A 17,892-nucleotide genomic window follows, 5' to 3' on the forward strand; every position below is an offset into this window, starting at 1 on the left:
AGAGCTGATCATTTGAATCAGGTGTGTTGGAGGAGGGGGGACATCAAAAACAGGCAGGACAGCGGCTCTCGAGGACCGGAGTTCCTCATCCCTGGACCCTCCTTCACCTTTAAAGATCAATGCAAATATGCAAAGTAACAATTTTTAACTCAACTTTTTTCAACATCTGCAAATGTTTCAAAGATGTACATAAGATTTAACCTAAAATACAATGAATATATAAATTATAATCATTCTATTCTCATTGCTTTAGTGGACTTTCTTTATTAGTTAACCGTTGAAAAGCAAGTCAGAGTAGATGAAGTAGATGAATATTAACAAACAACATGAAAAGCCCATGTGTCGCTAAATGTCATGCTAGGATCCTGAAATGCAGATAAATTGTAGCCGGTAAATAATGACGGCAATGATCATCTATCTAGTAGGCAAGGAGGGGCACAGGTTCAACATGCTAATGGATTGGTAAAGACATGAGAGAAATGAAGGTGAAACGAAGACAGCATAGGAGAGAAAAATGACGGGAGCATTAAAACAGCATGCAAACACAAGGTATCAGATAAGAAAAGGCGGCAAAAGGATGAGGGAGTCAAGTTATTTAAAAAAAAAAAAATACACATAAACTCATTGCGCTTGATGGAAACATGTTGTGGCATTCACTTAATAACGTTCTCTGCTGCTTCACCGCTGCGTGTGATTGGATGTGTCTCCTGCCTGTCACTGTGAGACATTTAGCGTGACTTTCCACTGCGCTAAAGCTCCTCCACTCTGTCCGACTCAGACACTCATACGGCACACTCAGCAAGAAGAACACAACATTGAACAAGTTTGTAGGACAATCGCAGACGAAGCAGATGAGGCACAAGGAGAACAGAAAGAAGAAGGGCAGGCGGAGATGATGAAATGTGAAACGAACTGCATTGGATGAAAGTAAAATGTATCATAAAAGGTATGAAGGAGCTTTTTGCAGACGACAAGAGAATTCTTACAGACAAGTGATAACAAGGTGATGACCAAAAATGATTGGCTGTCAAATCTAGATTGTTATACTGAACAAAAGATTTTCACAGGTCATTATTCTTTGTATCAATTAATATTTCTGACACATTATTGTTTTTCTTGACTTTCTGTGACAAATTATACACATCAGTCACTTTTTTTTCTTTTGCCATTGATTAATTTACTAATTTAATCTCAGGTAATTCATTGTTTAAAAGGTATTTTACAGTCAGTGTAAAAATTACAAAACAAAATGGATCCCTCTCCTTTAGATTAAAAGTGCAGTCTTGTCTTTGTTGAATTAAACATTTAATATTAATAGTGAGAATAGCTCACCTTCACACGAGTGTAGAATAAGGAAGGGAAGAAGGAGCTTGGCAAATGTCATCCTGCTGACAATCCCCAGAATCAATGACATCACCTGCACCTGAAAAACGCAAACACATATTATAGTCACAATATACTGTAGATGTTCTCCCCGTGCCCGCGTGGGTCTTCTCCGGGTACTCCGGTCTCCTCCCACATTCCAAAGACATGCATGGCAGGTTAATTGGGCGCTCCGAATTGTCCCTAGGTGTGCGTGTGAGTGTGGATGGTTGTTCGTCTCTGTGTGCCCTGCGATTGGTTGGCAACCAGTCCAGGGTGTCCCCCGCCTACTGCCCAGAGCCAGCTGAGATAGGCGCCAGCAGCCCCCGCGACCCTTGTGAGGAATAAGCGGTCAAGAAAATGGATGGATGGATATACTGTAGATTATCAGTCAAAGGTGTTATCATGTAAAGGAGTAAGATTCACAGTCACAGGCGTCCTGGTTTTCCTTCAGTCTGTCTCAGGTCAACGTTCTTTCTCCTGTTGTATGTGCTGGTGGTTCTCTCCTTTGTTTTGTTCCATCACACAGTTTATTATTTTGTTTTACTGTTATTTATGATTTTAGAGCCTGCTACTAGAACCCCAGTTTGCCTTGTTTTTGCAATTTATATTTTTCAAGTTCCACTCCTGCCTTGCCAGATTCCCTGCGCTTGGATCCACCTGTCTGTTTGCCTCCACTCCACCTTAAGGAGGACCTTTTGACAGAATGACCAAGACCAAGTCCCAGCAGGAAGCACACACCACCAGCTTGCTCTACATCAGACAGTAGGTCCTCTTGTTCTTTCATGTACCTCTCACCAGCATCCAGTGTTTCTTGTGACTCCCATGATCATTTTCCAGTCCCCCCAATGGAGGGCTCGATTATTAACCAAAATGTTATCACAATTACGATTTTGGTTTCTTCCAATTCGACTTTGACATCAAGCTATGATCATATTTTGATCATTAAAACGCACTAATCGAAGAAACACGTTTACAAGTTCCCTACATTGTGAAAGGACCCTGAATGCACTAGGTGTCTAAGTTGTAGCTAACCCGGAGCGAATTAGTGTGATTATGCCGTCCTTAAGCTGTTTAATGACACATCAGTTGGAGTTAACTTTAAAACCAAACACACAATTAGGAGAATTACATACAGTGTGTATTTAAATACAAAACATGCTTCGTTTTTAACACATCGCGAGCCTAGCAATAATGCTAAATCAAGTGAATGGAGAATCCTATTTAAATGCTAACGGTTAGCAGGTTAGCATCAACTTTAGGAGTAATGGTCCTTCAAATAACGAATATTCATACACAAATGCTGTGGAAACACATACCCACAGGTAAAATAAAACTATTCAAAGGCACAAATTATTCCCAATTTGTGGAAAAACAAGTTATTTGAATAGAATTCAATCGCAAATTTCTTCTGTACTCATTTAAAGGTTATGTCTCAATCTGACACTGATATTGATATCCATGGTTCGACCACTTGTGCTATGTCAGTTTTTGTCCGTTTGTTTTTTTTTTTTTTCTGTTCTCACACTAACCTTTTCTTCTCACTCTGACCTTCACCTGGGCACCCGTTTATTAGCTTCTCCAGGTGTGCCTCGTCTCGTTAATCTGTCTGGTCTTAGATTCCGTTCACTCTGGTTAATAGCATAAATCTGTGGTGGCGAATCTGTCCTATGTTCTCCATTCACTTTTCTCAGTTTTTGGACTTTTTAATTATGATTTTTTTTTCTTTATATTTTGATCTCCTTTTTTCCTCCATTTTAAATTCCATTTTAAATTCCATTTACATTTTTAAAACTCCTGCCTTGCCTGCTTATACCTGCACTTGGGTCAACCCGCCCCGATTTGACATCTAGAACAATTGTATTATCAGTAGTTTGGCTCTCAGTTCCACCTAATTGTGTCAGTCTCCTTGAGAAAGAGAGCAAACAGTCATTTCTCTAAATGATGTCAACAAGGTGCCTTTCTCGCTTGGGACAGATATATATATATATATATATATATATATATATATTTTTTTTTTTCACTTTAGCCTGTGCCTCCACAATTCCATTATATTTTATCAATACAGTACTGATGTGCTTTTAGATACACTGCCTCAATCAAACTAATCGTATGGGCAGAATTCAGGTTATTCATACTTGAAATATTTAAATCCATTGGTATTTAAGTTTGACACAATTCAGACAGATTTTGAAGGCCTGCATGGCTTTTCATGATGTCTGTCTCCATTCCCACCCCCACAAACACTCACATTGTTCATCTTACTTCTATTTTCCCCTCTACAATCGACCAATGTCCTTGTGCAGCCTTGCAATAGTGACCAATCTTAAATGTTAGCAATTTAATTTTGAAGGGTTATCTTTCTAAATTCCTCTAGTCTCAAGTGCCCACGCTTTCAGATGATGGTAGCTCTTGAATGCATAGTGCATAGCGCAGTTTTTCCCTCCACTTATCCGACTGTAAAATAACAGTATACAGATATGCATTTAAATACAAAAACGTGTGGCAGGCAATAAAATAAAATGCACATTCTCCTTTATGTTGCTGCTTGCTGTCCATTCAGAGTGGTGCTTTTCGAGATACCGCGTGGGATTAAATTCAGATAAAACAACAAAGATTTACAAGTGAATGTGAAGGAGATGGAATGTATTGAATAGTTGTATTGTGACGAATGCCTCTGTATGTGTGCTTTTAATTGGTTTATTCTGTGTTTAGATTTTTTTTTATTCCACATACTGTAGCAATGTATATAAGGTATCTGTTTTCCTCCAAAATAATTTCTACAATACATATACATTTAACATCTGACCCTAACAAGTGCATTACGACATGACTGTTATTAACCCTCCTGTTTCCTCAAAAATTCTATCCCATTTGACCATATATGCGTGAATAGGGATGTAACGATAATGGTAATATTGTGATATCGCGATATTAAAACTGCCACAATATATCGGAGTCGTCATGTCACGATATTAAAAGCAGCACAATTGTTTTTTTGTTTTTTTTTTATAAAGAGCTCAGAATTGTTCATTCGGTAGTCTTACCGATTCAACGTCTTGTCATCATTGCTCTTTTTTTTTTTTTTTTTTTTTTTTTTTTAAGTCAGGTTGATTTCCATTTGTGCAATTCTAGCACCCTTTGGTGGCTAGTTTTTTTTTGTGCAGTTTAATTTTCATAAGGCATGTTTTGGCCCTTCTTTGTTTAAAATCTACGCTAATCGTTAGATTAAGGTACGTAAGGAACGTAGTATGCTTGTGAACCGAGTCAAGTGCCTCAATATTGTTATTAGAGATTTTAGATTGTTTTATATGCATTGCTGTAATGTACAAAAGCACAATATTGTGTTTTTTTTTAAGCATGAGTTCATTTTTTTTAAATAATATTGTGACCTTTTTTTGTATCGCCAACCTCCCCACAATATTGTGATAATTATTGTATCTTGACCTTCATATCATGATAATATCGTATCATGATGTTTGAAAATCGATACATTCCTAAGTGTGAATGGGTTCATAATGCAGACAATTAAGAGGTGTCTATTTTTTATCCATCCATCCTTCCATGCATCCATTTTCTATACCACTTGTTGACATTCGTGTCACGGTTGAGCTCGAACTTATCGCAGCTGACACCAAAAAAAGGACAATTCTCCTGACCATTTAAATCTCACGACTCTGGCAAGATTCTGAAGTACCTGGTTAAGGCGAAGGGTAATGGGATATTTATAAGGTTTTAGGTGAATGAATGAGTATAAATTTATACGTATTTGCACGCACGCACACGCACGCACGCAAACGCACACACGCAAACGCACACATACACACACAAAAAAAAAAAAAAAAAGAGCAATGATGACAAGACGTTGAATCGGTAAGACTACCGAATGAACAATTCTGAGCTCTTCAAAAAAAAAAAAAAAAAAAAAAAAAAAAAAGGACAATTTAGAGTGTTTAATTAACCTAACATGGATGTTTTTGAACTGAAGGAGGAAGCCAAAGTATTTGCAGAAGAAAAGCCCACCAAATTGCCAAATAGTGGCCTAGCCATTTATTACCACTTGTTCACAGCTGTATCATTAGACTAGCACAGAAAATGAGGTTTAATATTGTAGAATTTAAATGTTGGTATCTGTAACCATTCAGCTGGCACATCGCACATTCTAACTGTCTTGTTTCTATTAATTAATATGTTTACGTGTGCGCATTTCATATTGCAGGATAGCATCGAAGCCAGCTGAGCACAGGTGAATCCAATTAAGTCTGATATGCACACAGGTTAGTGGAAACACTATTAGGACTTGCTGGGATGTTCCTCTCACTCGCGTACGTATGTGGCAATTAAACTGTGTAGGACAGGACTAAACAGCAGGTGATTGCTGATGCAAGCTGCTCCCCACCGTGGCGCTGTCCCACTCCGCTGACTATACTGTCACAATTTATTAAGTCTTCACTTTTCTCCTCGTCTGCCAGGGTCTCTGTTCATCTTACGCTCAACTCAGTCACCCATGACAGCTTGTCGTACTGGTCTCATACTGCCTTTTGTGTCAGTCATTTTGGTCTTTTGTCAATTGCCATGTACAGTATATTCAATTCAAATTTTTTATTTCGTTATTGAAAAGAAAAAAAGAAATGAAAGGGGATAGAAAAAGTAAAACTTGTGATATCTGCCCCTAATCAACAGAAAATAATGATCAGTACAAAATAAATGACAGCAAAAAGTCAAGACATTTTCAAAGTAACAAAACAATTCAACCTTGTGCTAAAAATATTGTAACAGTAATTGTGCTTTTATACAGTTTTTAAAAATACAAATAGACTGAGATGATTTGGTTTTATAATCCAGATTGTTCCAAAAATTTACACCTTGAGTTGAAATGTATTGTTCTTTTTGTTTTGTTCTGTATTTAGGTTTAGAAGAACTATCTGTTCCCCTTAATTTGTATTTATTTATTTTTTTTGCATGTTAATTGGTAACATTTCATGATGGTCTTTATATACACACACCGGTATATATATTATTTTAAGGCAGTTGAACTCCATCAATTCATTACATTTGAAACTTTTTAGTTGCATGAATATTGGATTATTGTGGTCTCTGTATCCACAACCGAAAACGACACGAATAGCACGTTTCTGTATAAGAAAGATGGCTTGCAGTGATGAAGTGTAGGTTTTGTAAGCACACCCCTCACAGTTCACAATGCAATACGTCAGGTATGGAACAATCAATGAATTATATAACAAAACATTCTTGTTCAATGATTCCTTATATATAAAACAGTTGGATTATACTCTGATTCACCAAAACCCTAATAAGGGCAAGTGATATAAATGAATACATAGACTGAACTATTTTGAATGTGTTAATTTAAATAAGGTGTATTGTATTACCCTGTAACACTTGCAGACATGCCCTGGATCCTGCAGTAAATCCATATTAATATCATATCTTCTATTGAGAAAACATATGGCTCCCACTAGGCACAGTACATCTTAATCGAGCACCACGTTTATTTAATGAGCAGTGGTTTTACAGCACATGTAAGAGTAATGTGTGATTAAGGCCATATAAAGAGATGAGTAATATGTGGATCCACTGGGATATGGCCAAAAATGTGGTACTGTTCCTTCAGGCTTACAACACTCCCAATTATTGATTACAGGCTCATCGTCTCTGATTGGCCTTAACCTCAAAAGTACTCTTATTACTGGCAGTGGTAGGCCTCATCTGTGGATTATCCCAGCAAATCAATGATCGTTTTCAGTCTGTCTGTCCTCATGAAAAAGACGTCAGTCATTAGCACGGTGATCAGACATTTGGCTTTGTCAAGGGGGATGGAGGCGCAGTGCTGCTCTGATGAGCTGCGTAATGACTTCTGTCCCACCTTCCTGATCTCTTTATCTCAAACATGACATGACACTTAAAGGCTGACTCGGCAAAGCTCATTTGAATGACAACACGGCAAACATGACATTTTGACAGCGGATCATGTAGTGTATCTAGTAATTTGCAAATACTCTTCAACCTACAGTTTATGCCGTTGAATACATTACAAAGACAAGATCATTAATGTTAACCTGAAAACGACTGACGAGACCACATTTTAAATGTTCGTGTCTGGCATGTTTCGTGGGGGATTGAGGACCCAAGTGGAGGGAGGCAAGGTGAGGCGTGGCAGAGGTGCTCTTAAGCATTCGTTCATTTAAACTCAGAACAAAGTGCAACACAAAATACAAAGTACAAAAAAAGGCTGGGAATCAACTTACTAGATGTAAACTAAAGGAGCAGGACGGGCAGGCACAGGAAACGAGGTGTGATGATGACAAAGACTCGACAAAAGCAGGAAACTAAATACACATAGTAACGAGACAACAAGAGACACCTGGACAGGACACAAGTGGCTTGGGGAGCTGATTGGATAACGCAAGGGAACGGGAAAACGAGCACAGGTGGACATGATAAGACTTTGACAGAACAAGAGACACAAGGAAAACGTTACCAAAAACCCAAATCAAAACCGAGACCCTAACAGTGTCTTCCAGGGCAAAGAGGAAAAGGACCATCCGGATTTTTATCGGTGCAAAGTCCACAAGTTTTTTTCTATGAAGAGATTGTTATTGCCGGTTAATTTATAAATCGGTGATGGCAGGATTAATGCTGAAATGTACATACAGGTTTTGGAGCAACATGTGTCACCCAATCAAGGGACATCCCTGCTTATTTCAGCAAGAAAATACCAAGTCACATTCTGTACATGTTACAACAGCACAGCTTTGTAGTAAAAGAGTGCGAGTACTACACTGACCTGCCAGCAGTCCAGACCTGTCGCCCTCATGAAAATGTGCAGCACATTTTGAAGCACAAAATATTTTAACGCGGACTGTTGAGCAACTTAAGCAATACATACTATATACAACAGGCAAAAATGGGAAAGAATTCCATCTGCAAAGCTTCAAAATTAATGTCCACCATCCCCAAATGCTTATTGAGTGTTGTTAAAAGGACAGTTTTCTGTTTTTATAGTGTAGAACCACCTCACTAGAAATGAAGAATTCTCTATCTAAGTGGCTTATTGAAAATGCAGTTTGGCTGAAGCCTCCTCTCAATGACAGATAAAAGATTACAAACTCGCTGCCAGGCACGGAGAGTGCATTACTGTAACATCTATCAGTCCCTACACTTCCAGAGATGCTACCAGGAACCTCTGTGATCATGTACACACTGACAGTGAAACTGTATTAAACACAGCAGGAGACGGTACAGTTTACACAACACCTGTGGTGACAGTGATTATTACGAAGGTGCAGGACGTACCATTTTACATCCCTTGTCGCAAAACACTTTATCATGACTTAAGTGCAAGATACATACCGATGCACATGTACATGGGGCATTGAAAAAAAAGTCAGGTATTGACACAGTAAATGCTGAGCATGTGCCAAGTATTTGAATGTGGAGGAATAATTTTGGATGGTCTTTTGTGACAAATCCAGGTTTCATCAAAATTTATTTTCAAAAAAAACATTGCCAAACTTGGAACACAGCCTAGCAGGACTGACACACATTTGTTTCAAATTTGAGCATGATAACGCGCCTATAACGGCAATCTTGACTGTCAAAAGAGCCCATTTTGGGCCAAATGAATGACAAAAAAAAATCTGTCTGGAGCCACAAAACATTTAAACATTGTGATAAACGAAACAGTGTGTTCGTGTTAGCTTTATATACTGAGGGACCAAGAGCTAATTAGAGATGCACTGTAACAAAAAAATATGCAGCATCCAATACTTTGAGATTAATTTTTTTTCTACCTTTCCTCTTCCGTGGATTGTATTTATTTATTTATAATTTTTTCTTCTTTTTTTTCCTGCCTCTTGGACATTGCATGGCTATTATTTTTTTTACCCTTTTCTCCCCTTTTTTACTACCAATTTTCGGACCTTTTCAGCAATTTTTGTGTACATTTTATGTTAATTCTTGGGATTTCTTTTTGTTTTTAGACATTTTAGATTTACTTTTTGAACGTTTTTTTTTTTTTTTCCTGCCTTTTTTAAAAATCAATTTTCTGACCTTTTTAGCAATTTGGTGTACATTTTATGGTAATATTCGGGATTTCTTATTTTGTTTTGGGATATTTTGTGTTTACTTTTTGTACAATTTTCTTTTATGCCTTTTAAAAAATAAATTTTCTGACTATTTGGGCAATTTCATGGATATTTTATGATATTTTTCTGCTTTTTCTCTTTCTTTTTGGACATTTAATGGTCATTTTTTTGGAAATTTTTAGGTAATAAAAAAAACGCTTTAAACAACTTAAAATATATTTAAAATGTTAATTAAAGGAAGGCTCCTTCAATTTTACATGTATGGCTTGATCGGCAGTAAATAGTTAGTTTAGCTACGAAAAATGCATAAGAGCTGAAGAATACACCCTTATATTGATTTATTTAACTTTTCTTCAACATAGAAGTACTTCCGTGTTGGAACGCCCCCGAGTGGTGACGTAACAAGTGTGTATACTCGCTTGGCGAACAGTAGTTCACGCAGACATAACAACGAGGAGGACACAAACTGTCACTTATGCCTTTGTGTATTGCAAAATTTTGCAAGGCGTCGGCAAGGAAAAACCCGCGAGACCCCCCTAAAAAAAAACAAAAAAAAACAAAAAAAAAAAAAAACGACTTGAGTAGACAATGGTTTGTTTGCTAAGTGCTGTCAACCTCCCGAAGGACAAGCAGGCGTGCGCGCAGCGAACATTTCAGGCATGAGGACTAAGAAAATATGTTACAATTTGAGATGGGGTACGCCACACGCCTAATACTAAAGCCCAACGCAGTACCGAGTATCTTTAAAGAACCAGACGTGGGAAATAATCAAGCCGATGGAGGATCTCTGGCGGCTACTTCCGCAACTGCTAGCAACACGGAGCCTTCACTCTCACAACAGCCGGCACAAATCGAGGTCTCCCTACGGCCACTGAAAGATCTCGGAGAAGCGAAGCAAATTTAAAGCGAAAGGTAGGCATGTTTAGGGGGTGGGGGGGCATTGGTTATTATACTGCACGGACTGTTTTATTTCATAATTCATTTGAGTGTGAACATCGTCAAGTACGGGGACGAGGACGTTTTGTTTTATTAGCTCGTAAGTTGTTTATACTTCACAAATTGACCATGTTCATAATCTTATTTTACCAAAAAATGTATAGAATGTGGATTAGTGTCATTATCATGTGTCGTGTGCGACGTACTACATTTGTGTTCTGTCCCGCTGTTCTTCCTGTGGTAACCAGCCTAGGTAACGGCGTCTCGCATTTCCTTACTTCATTCTGTCTATAAATAAACACGGTTAATACACAACCTTCTTGCAACCTTTCGTTTACATCATCGGGACGCTACGCAAAAAAAGAAAAGAAAAAAAACAGCTAGGGGAGGTTGGGCGCTGTAACGATGATACATTTAATTTTACTATTTTTTCTTTTTCCTGAAATAGTTCGTCAGTTCCACACGTTTTGCATTGCTCGTGCTGTGTGTCACTTTACCTGTTGGATATTGGCAGCTGAGATTGTCCGCAAGGAACCGATCCTCGAGTTCTTTCATTTCCAGCCAGCACACATTCATTAGCGGATTGTCCATTCCTGTGCAGCTCCCGCACCACCCCCCCGCCTGATTCACTCGTTCGTTAAAGTTTATTTTGTGCCCGAAAAGACCATCTGGCGCCACAACTTTCACATCCAAGGCAGACTTTCCTTCGGTAGGGTTATTTTGTCGTGTTGGATCGAAGCGATAAGGTTTAATCCTTCCGGGTTTGACGCTAGATGCACGGCTGCGTTGCATAGTGCTTCCATAGTGTAGCGTTTACACACTAGTGACGTAAACATCCGGGTTATTTAGTCACGTGTAACAAACATGCCGGCGTTCGATTCATTTTAACATCGGTTTAAAAGTTATTAAATGTACATAAAAAAATAATCACGTCACCAAATTAATTATTGAAAAAGTAGCAACTTTTTGCTGCTAAAATGGATCAATAAGTAAAGTGTTCCTTTAATTTACATAATATTGTATTTAAAAATACAATAAATATGTAAAAAAAAATAGGATTGATTTATTAGAATTTCTTTTTTAGAGATCCAGAGGGCGCCACAGAAGAGGGACTAAAGAGCCAAACGTGGCTCCAGAGCCGCAGGTTGCAGACCCCTGATGTAGGTCAACGTATTCTCAGTGCGCTTAATCGATCACAACAGGATTTTTCAGGCTGTCTTAGAAGTTTTTCCTCTGATCTGAGAAGATTTCTTTACTTCATCCCAAAACAGTGAAACCATTTTTGGTTTGGGCATACCTCCTAAATACTTGGAGCTGTCCTGTCTAGTCTTTGATCACAAGATGATGAAGCCTGCTCAAATGTGAGACGAAACATCTTCCAAGTCAACCTGAACAGTCCGGTCCAGATTGATGAAATTCCATAGAATTGAGCAAGATTAGTTTAGTTATAAAACAGTTTAAGTGTATGATAGTAACACTGTCTATTTGTTTTCCTGTCAATTGTACCCATTCAGTGCATCCATAAAAAATGTTCCGTCCTTGAATTTTAGTCATTCTTTGGGGTTGTTCATCAACCAGTCTCTTGTCCCTTGACCAAAATATTTGGCTATAAGCTTTGCAGCCGAGACCCGCGTGCACAGAAGACAACATAAACACAAACAAGCAGTGTCAGAGGGCAGAAAATAGCCTGTAGAAAGTCATTCATCTCCTTTTGTTTCTCTCGACATCCGTGTGGTCTGAGCACCACTACAACAGATGATAGTTTTTTATCCAGTTGTAAAGTCAAAACACGCCATTTAGTAGCTCTTCAGCACAGATGACCTTTGCATCTCAACACTTCACACCCCTCCTGATCCAGTGGAGTTGCCCCTTTCATTTCACCCTCACTGTCTCTCTGTCCTGGGTCGCCACCTTCCAATGTAGCCACATCTCAAGGCAGCATTTCGTGTGTGAATACCAAAAATGAGAATTTGTCACACAACACGGACATTAAGGTTTCTGCTTGAATGTAAGTTCTACAAGAGCGTAAGATTCATGAAATGATATGTGGTGTGTGTAGAATGGAATTTCTGGATTTGAATTATGTGAAATAAAATTAATCCATTGCTTGCTTTCTCGTGTTTTCTACATTTCCATATTATCCGTCCATCCATTTTGTACACACCCATCCTCATTTGGGTCATGGAAAGCTGGAGCCTATCCCTGCTAAAATTTGGTGAGAGGCAGGGTCTAACTTGGACTGGTCACAGTTAAACCAAAAATCTTCATGATTTGGTGTGTGGTGCACATTTAAACCGCTAAAAGGAAAATAAAATCAATAAAAACTGCAATGACGGTGGAATCAAGAAATTGATGCTTTCGTTTTATTGCAACCGGCTGAGCAGAATAATCTTCTCGGTCTTCCACTCCTAACCAACGTGTGTTCTTTAGTTCTGCCTGTCTTCCCCCAGTGATTTAATGACAACACACTTGTGGAATTAGGTGGAAGTGTAAGTTCAAATGAGGAACTATTGCAAGTGTGTGTATCTGGGTTCTATGTCGCCGATACCAATACCAATCGTCCGTGTGTGTGATCAGCTGATACCCATACCCATCGAATTACTTCATGAATCGAGTTACTTTATGAATCAGATTCTAAAAGACATTTGTGATATTTCTGTCCCTTCATTACTCAAAAACGACATTGCTTCAAATTGACAGTGCAGAAAATGCACAGATAATGATTCAGTTACGATTTTGGTCTGTACAGGTGAAAAATTAGAATATCCTCAAAGTTGAATAATTTCCATAATTCCATTTAAAAAGTCAAACTTTCACAGGAATAGGGTTAAACTGCCACTGTCACATTTTTTTCTTTTGATTTTCTGTTTTTGTCTTCATCTCCTTCTTTAAGAATCATGCAGTCATCATGACAGCACAGTGCACGCCTACATTTAATTAAATGCTGTTCATTAAGAATAAATGAAAGTAAAGGAAAGTGGAAGGTGACCGTGCATATTTGGACATCCTGGGACTCCCAGACATTGCATATATTCAGCAATTTCATCCAGACTGGGACCTCCAAATATGCATTCAGTCTGATTAAAGTGCTTTTATTGGATTTTTTTTTTCCTAAAACAAAACATGCTCTCTAAAGCTCAAGTCTAGCCAGAATGGTCTAGATTCAATGACACAAGTCCTCCTGACTACACTGCATAAAACCTTTTCGAATTTAAGGTTTTTCATGGATTTCAATCACATTTACAAGACTCAGAAAGAAAGAAAAAACATCCAAGCACACCTTTTTGATATGGCCATGTTCTTTCCCAATTTCGGGATGAGAGAGGTACGCATAAATAAAAACACAAGTTCCTCCTGCTCACTGTATGGCTCGCCAGTCAAAACCAGGGTACAGTATAGAACAACAACCATTCACACCAACTTTCACAGCTTTGGACAATACAGTCTTCAATTAACCCGCTATGGAGCCACATGTGGCATTTTAGTCCCTTTCCTGTGGCTGCCTGTGGATCTCTAAAAAAAAATAAAAATAAAAAAAAAATAAAAAATAATTGTAAAAATTATTTTTTGTAGATTTTTTTAAACTAAAACAAATAAAATATTATTTAAATTAATTCACCATTAAATAAAAAAATGAAAAATTAAATATTAAAAAATGTCAGTCCAAATTTTTTGTTGTCAGAAAGAGACGAAAATAGATGAAAAAGTTGTTTTATTAAATAGCTAATGTCCAAAAAGTGACCACAAAATGTCAAAAAAAAAAAAAAGGATGAGGAAAAGCAGAAAGACTCTAAAATGTCCACAAAAATGCCACAGAATTGATAGCAAAATGTCTGAAAAAAAATTCAAAAAGTAGCCATTAAATGTCCAAATATCAAGACGAAAATTAGAAATTAGAAAATTGTCACAATATGCCCATAAAACTGCAAAAAGAAAAAGAAAAAAAAATCTCAGAAATTTGACAGAAAGACAGAAAAGTCTAAAAATGTATGTATGAAAAATTACAAAACAAAAACATAAAAAAGGGATGACGAAACGTAGAAGAAAAGTAATTTCTACATATTGGATGCTGCTCTCATATTTTAGTGTTCTGGTGCAACTCTAATTAGCCCTTGGCCCCTCAGTACATTAGACTAACACAAACAGACTGCTTCATTCATCCCAATATTCAAATGTTTTGCGGCTCCAGACAGATTTGTATTTATTTATATTTACTTATTTGGCCTAAAATGGCTCTTTTTGACCCATGAATTAACCTAACTTTCAAGTATTAGTGGGAGGAAACCAGATGCAGTATACACATTCCCAACAGTGCCACTCACTGTGCACATTTTATTTTTAAAGTAATTGCAAATTGCACATGTCTGATAATGCTACTCAAGAGCACAGTTGCAAATATTTTTTAACAGGCTTATTTAATTGTGCAAGTGAATCTAATGATGTGTTCAATGACACTCTTTAAGCTGCACCTTCAAATGCACAACCAATCATTCAAGTAAGTCACCGCAGTAAAGGTGAAGAACATATATTAATGGGCCACAGTCTGATTGAATCAAATACATATATTAGGCGAGTTTATATTTAGAAGCTTTCACACCCTGGCAATCAATGCTGAGCCTTCCCCAAAGGATGGAGCCTCATCACAACTTCCACATGGCAACGCAACAAGAATTATTACAGGCGCCGTGCCAGCAAACACCGCAAAATAAACAAGTTTTTCCACATCATACATCGCCTTCTCTCCCTTTCCCCCGCTCGACACTTTTACGCCTCTTCCAATTTGATAACGCTGAAGTCCTTCCTTGAGCTCACATTGCTTTGCCTCCTCTCCGAGACCTCATAACGCACAGCCCTCTCTTCCTTATATTGTGTTCCATTTGAGTCTGTCAGTCAACGTGTCAGATATGGACTCTCCATTTCGGATTTTTTTTTTTCCTATTCTGAATGAGTTTCACGAGTGTGACGCTCAATGAGACTGACACTCAGAGAGGCCAAGAGTTAGACGCATACGCTCACTACATAGCAAATGAGGAAAAGGCTGCGGCTCCCAGTTTTTCACAATCATAAAACTTGTATTTCTTGAGTTAATGATGATAAATCTTTTTATACATGTTTACATTATCTTCATCTTTCTCATTCTTTAATCAGGAATACCAGATTAATGGAAAACCTGCAAACACAGCCAAGAGAGGCATGTCGAGCCAGTACTTTTCAATAAAGTCCACTCGTGCATTTATGACCCACAAGTGAATCTTCAAATATGCCATGTTGTGAACAATTGGGTGGAAAAGTTGAATTTCTGATGAAGCTGTACCAGTTGCGGCACTGGGATACTGGCTTCTAGTTAAATATATGGAAATATTTGTGAGATTTTTTTTTTGTCCTGTGTATTCTTTTTATTGCTTCTCATATCTACTATATAAATATTAAATTGATTCTCTCAAAAGAGATTGCCAATGGAGTCTACTCCACCATAATTTGACAATTTAAAGATGGCATCATTGTCTCATTTTGCATCATACAAGTATTCACTAATTTGTATTCATTATAAAGCAAATAATTTGACACAATCAAATGCAAAGAGAATTAATGACATCTGCATGTGAAAGTACCAATGACAGCACACAACCGGTGTCGTAAAATTCAAATTAAAAACTGCGGAGTCATCACAGCATTAAACTAACGTCGCATCGAGTTACAGATGCATAAATAAGTAAGTGAGTGCAAGGCGCTCCCCAGCAGGCACGTCTGAAGTCACTGTGCAGCTACCTGAAATAATAGTGTTCACCTGACACCTCTGGCCGCGCATGCGCTCTATCAACCATTTACCAGCCACTTAATTATACCCCCATGACGGTAATAACAGAAGTTGTAGGGAAACTTTTAAGATACTTTGTCATCGCATTGAACTGTCATGTCATTTAAAAAACAATTTTTATTTACACCCACTTAAAAACACAATTTGGGTTTATGGTTTGGGTCGGGTTTATTATTTATAAGCAGAAAAGAATAGTAAAACAAATCTAAATAAACGTGGTGTGAATTGCATAAATAACGTGCAATATATTAATTCCACCACAATTAACGTATTCCAACGCATTGTTCCCCCTCACACCACAGGGGAGTCAACTAAATAAGCTACAGCATTGACGATAAGGAGGAGGGGGGGGGGGATAATTAGATTGAAGTCATTCTAGTATCATCCTACCTTCCTCGTCCGGGTCCGTCTCCGGATGACAACCCCTAGATTGGATCTCTTGTCCTGCTGTGATGCCTCACCAAGAATGTGATCCCCTCTTTTCCTCGCTCTCTCCCTCCCTGCACTATCTCTCCCGCTGCCTTGACTCGATCACCGTGCACCTCGTCCTGGTTGTCAACCATCGCACACCCGCCGTGTTGCAAAGGAGCCAAGCACAAAACCTCGCGCGCTGCAAAAGTGAGCAGCTCGTTATGCAACTTGGCTGCCCGCACAGGTGCTGTCCCATATGATGACGCTGAGGGACAGGTATAGGATGTACCTATAAGCAAACTTTTAATTTTTAGCAAACATTAAACGGATCAAGTAACTTTGTACAAAGTTTGTGCTAAAGGTCATTTCCAAATGGAGTACTTCAGCGCCTTTACAGATATGCAATTCAAATGTTTTTGGTAAAATATGGAACATATAGAAACTTAAGAAAAATAATGAAACGTTTTACAGAGCCAAAACAACGCTTATAGATCACACTTGGATTTTCTATGGTGATTATGCGTGTATAAGAGAATTGTATTAAATTAGAACACATTTATTATTATTATTATTATTATTATTATTATTGACAGCATCCGTATTTGCCACAACGATAGTGCCATCTAGTGCGCCACCTCGATTACGCTATTTCACGTCTTTATTACAGTTCTTGTTATAAACTTAACTACATTAAGTGATTTTTTATTTTTATTTTTTTAGTTTGAATAGCTTTCTTCATCATTCACATTAATGCCAATTATAGGCTATATATTGATGCTAAAAATATATCTTACGTTTGACACGTGCGACTGTTCTTTAAAAACAAACAGACAAACAAACAAAAAAACATTCGATTTCAAAACATTACCATTCATATTATAGCACTTCTGATGAAAAGCGGAATCTAGAAATGTATGCTTTTTCATTTTCTTGCGAGTAAGCTCCTCAGTATTCAAAATAAAAGAAGAATGGGCTCTTTGCACAGCTCGACTACTTCCTGAACTGAATACCACGTTTTTGTTTCCTGTCTTTCATGAGTGGACAAACTGATTAATCCAGGTGTGTCTGGCCAATGTTGTTGTAGTTACCGAGATCAGGCACACCTGGATTAATTAGATTGTCCACTCATGAAAGATAGGAAATGAAGGACTGGTGTTGAGTTCAGGAAGTAGTGGATTTGTGCAAAGAGCCCATTCAGATTTGGTGTCGAGACATATGATTAAAAGGTTGTTTTAGTTCAAGATTGTGCTACCCTCT

At 37.9% G+C, this 17,892-nt stretch overlaps 1 protein-coding gene across 1 annotated transcript in view; it reads right to left on the reverse strand.

Moving 5' to 3' along the window:
* Positions 1–16,734, reverse strand: part of cdh23 (cadherin-related 23) — a 175,308-nt gene extending 158,574 nt beyond the window's left edge. Inside the window, exons 1-2 of the mRNA XM_077495780.1 lie at positions 16,615–16,734; positions 1,333–1,423 (exon numbers count right to left, since the gene is read on the reverse strand). Of these exons, the coding sequence (XP_077351906.1) occupies positions 1,333–1,414 (82 nt within the window). The 5' untranslated portion in view covers positions 1,415–1,423; positions 16,615–16,734. The remainder of the gene's footprint in view (positions 1–1,332; positions 1,424–16,614) is intronic.
* Positions 16,735–17,892: the final 1,158 nt, after the last annotated feature.

Source organism: Festucalex cinctus, chromosome 14 (assembly GCF_051991245.1).
Source record: "Festucalex cinctus isolate MCC-2025b chromosome 14, RoL_Fcin_1.0, whole genome shotgun sequence".
In the NCBI taxonomy this organism is placed as follows: domain Eukaryota; kingdom Metazoa; phylum Chordata; class Actinopteri; order Syngnathiformes; family Syngnathidae; genus Festucalex; species Festucalex cinctus.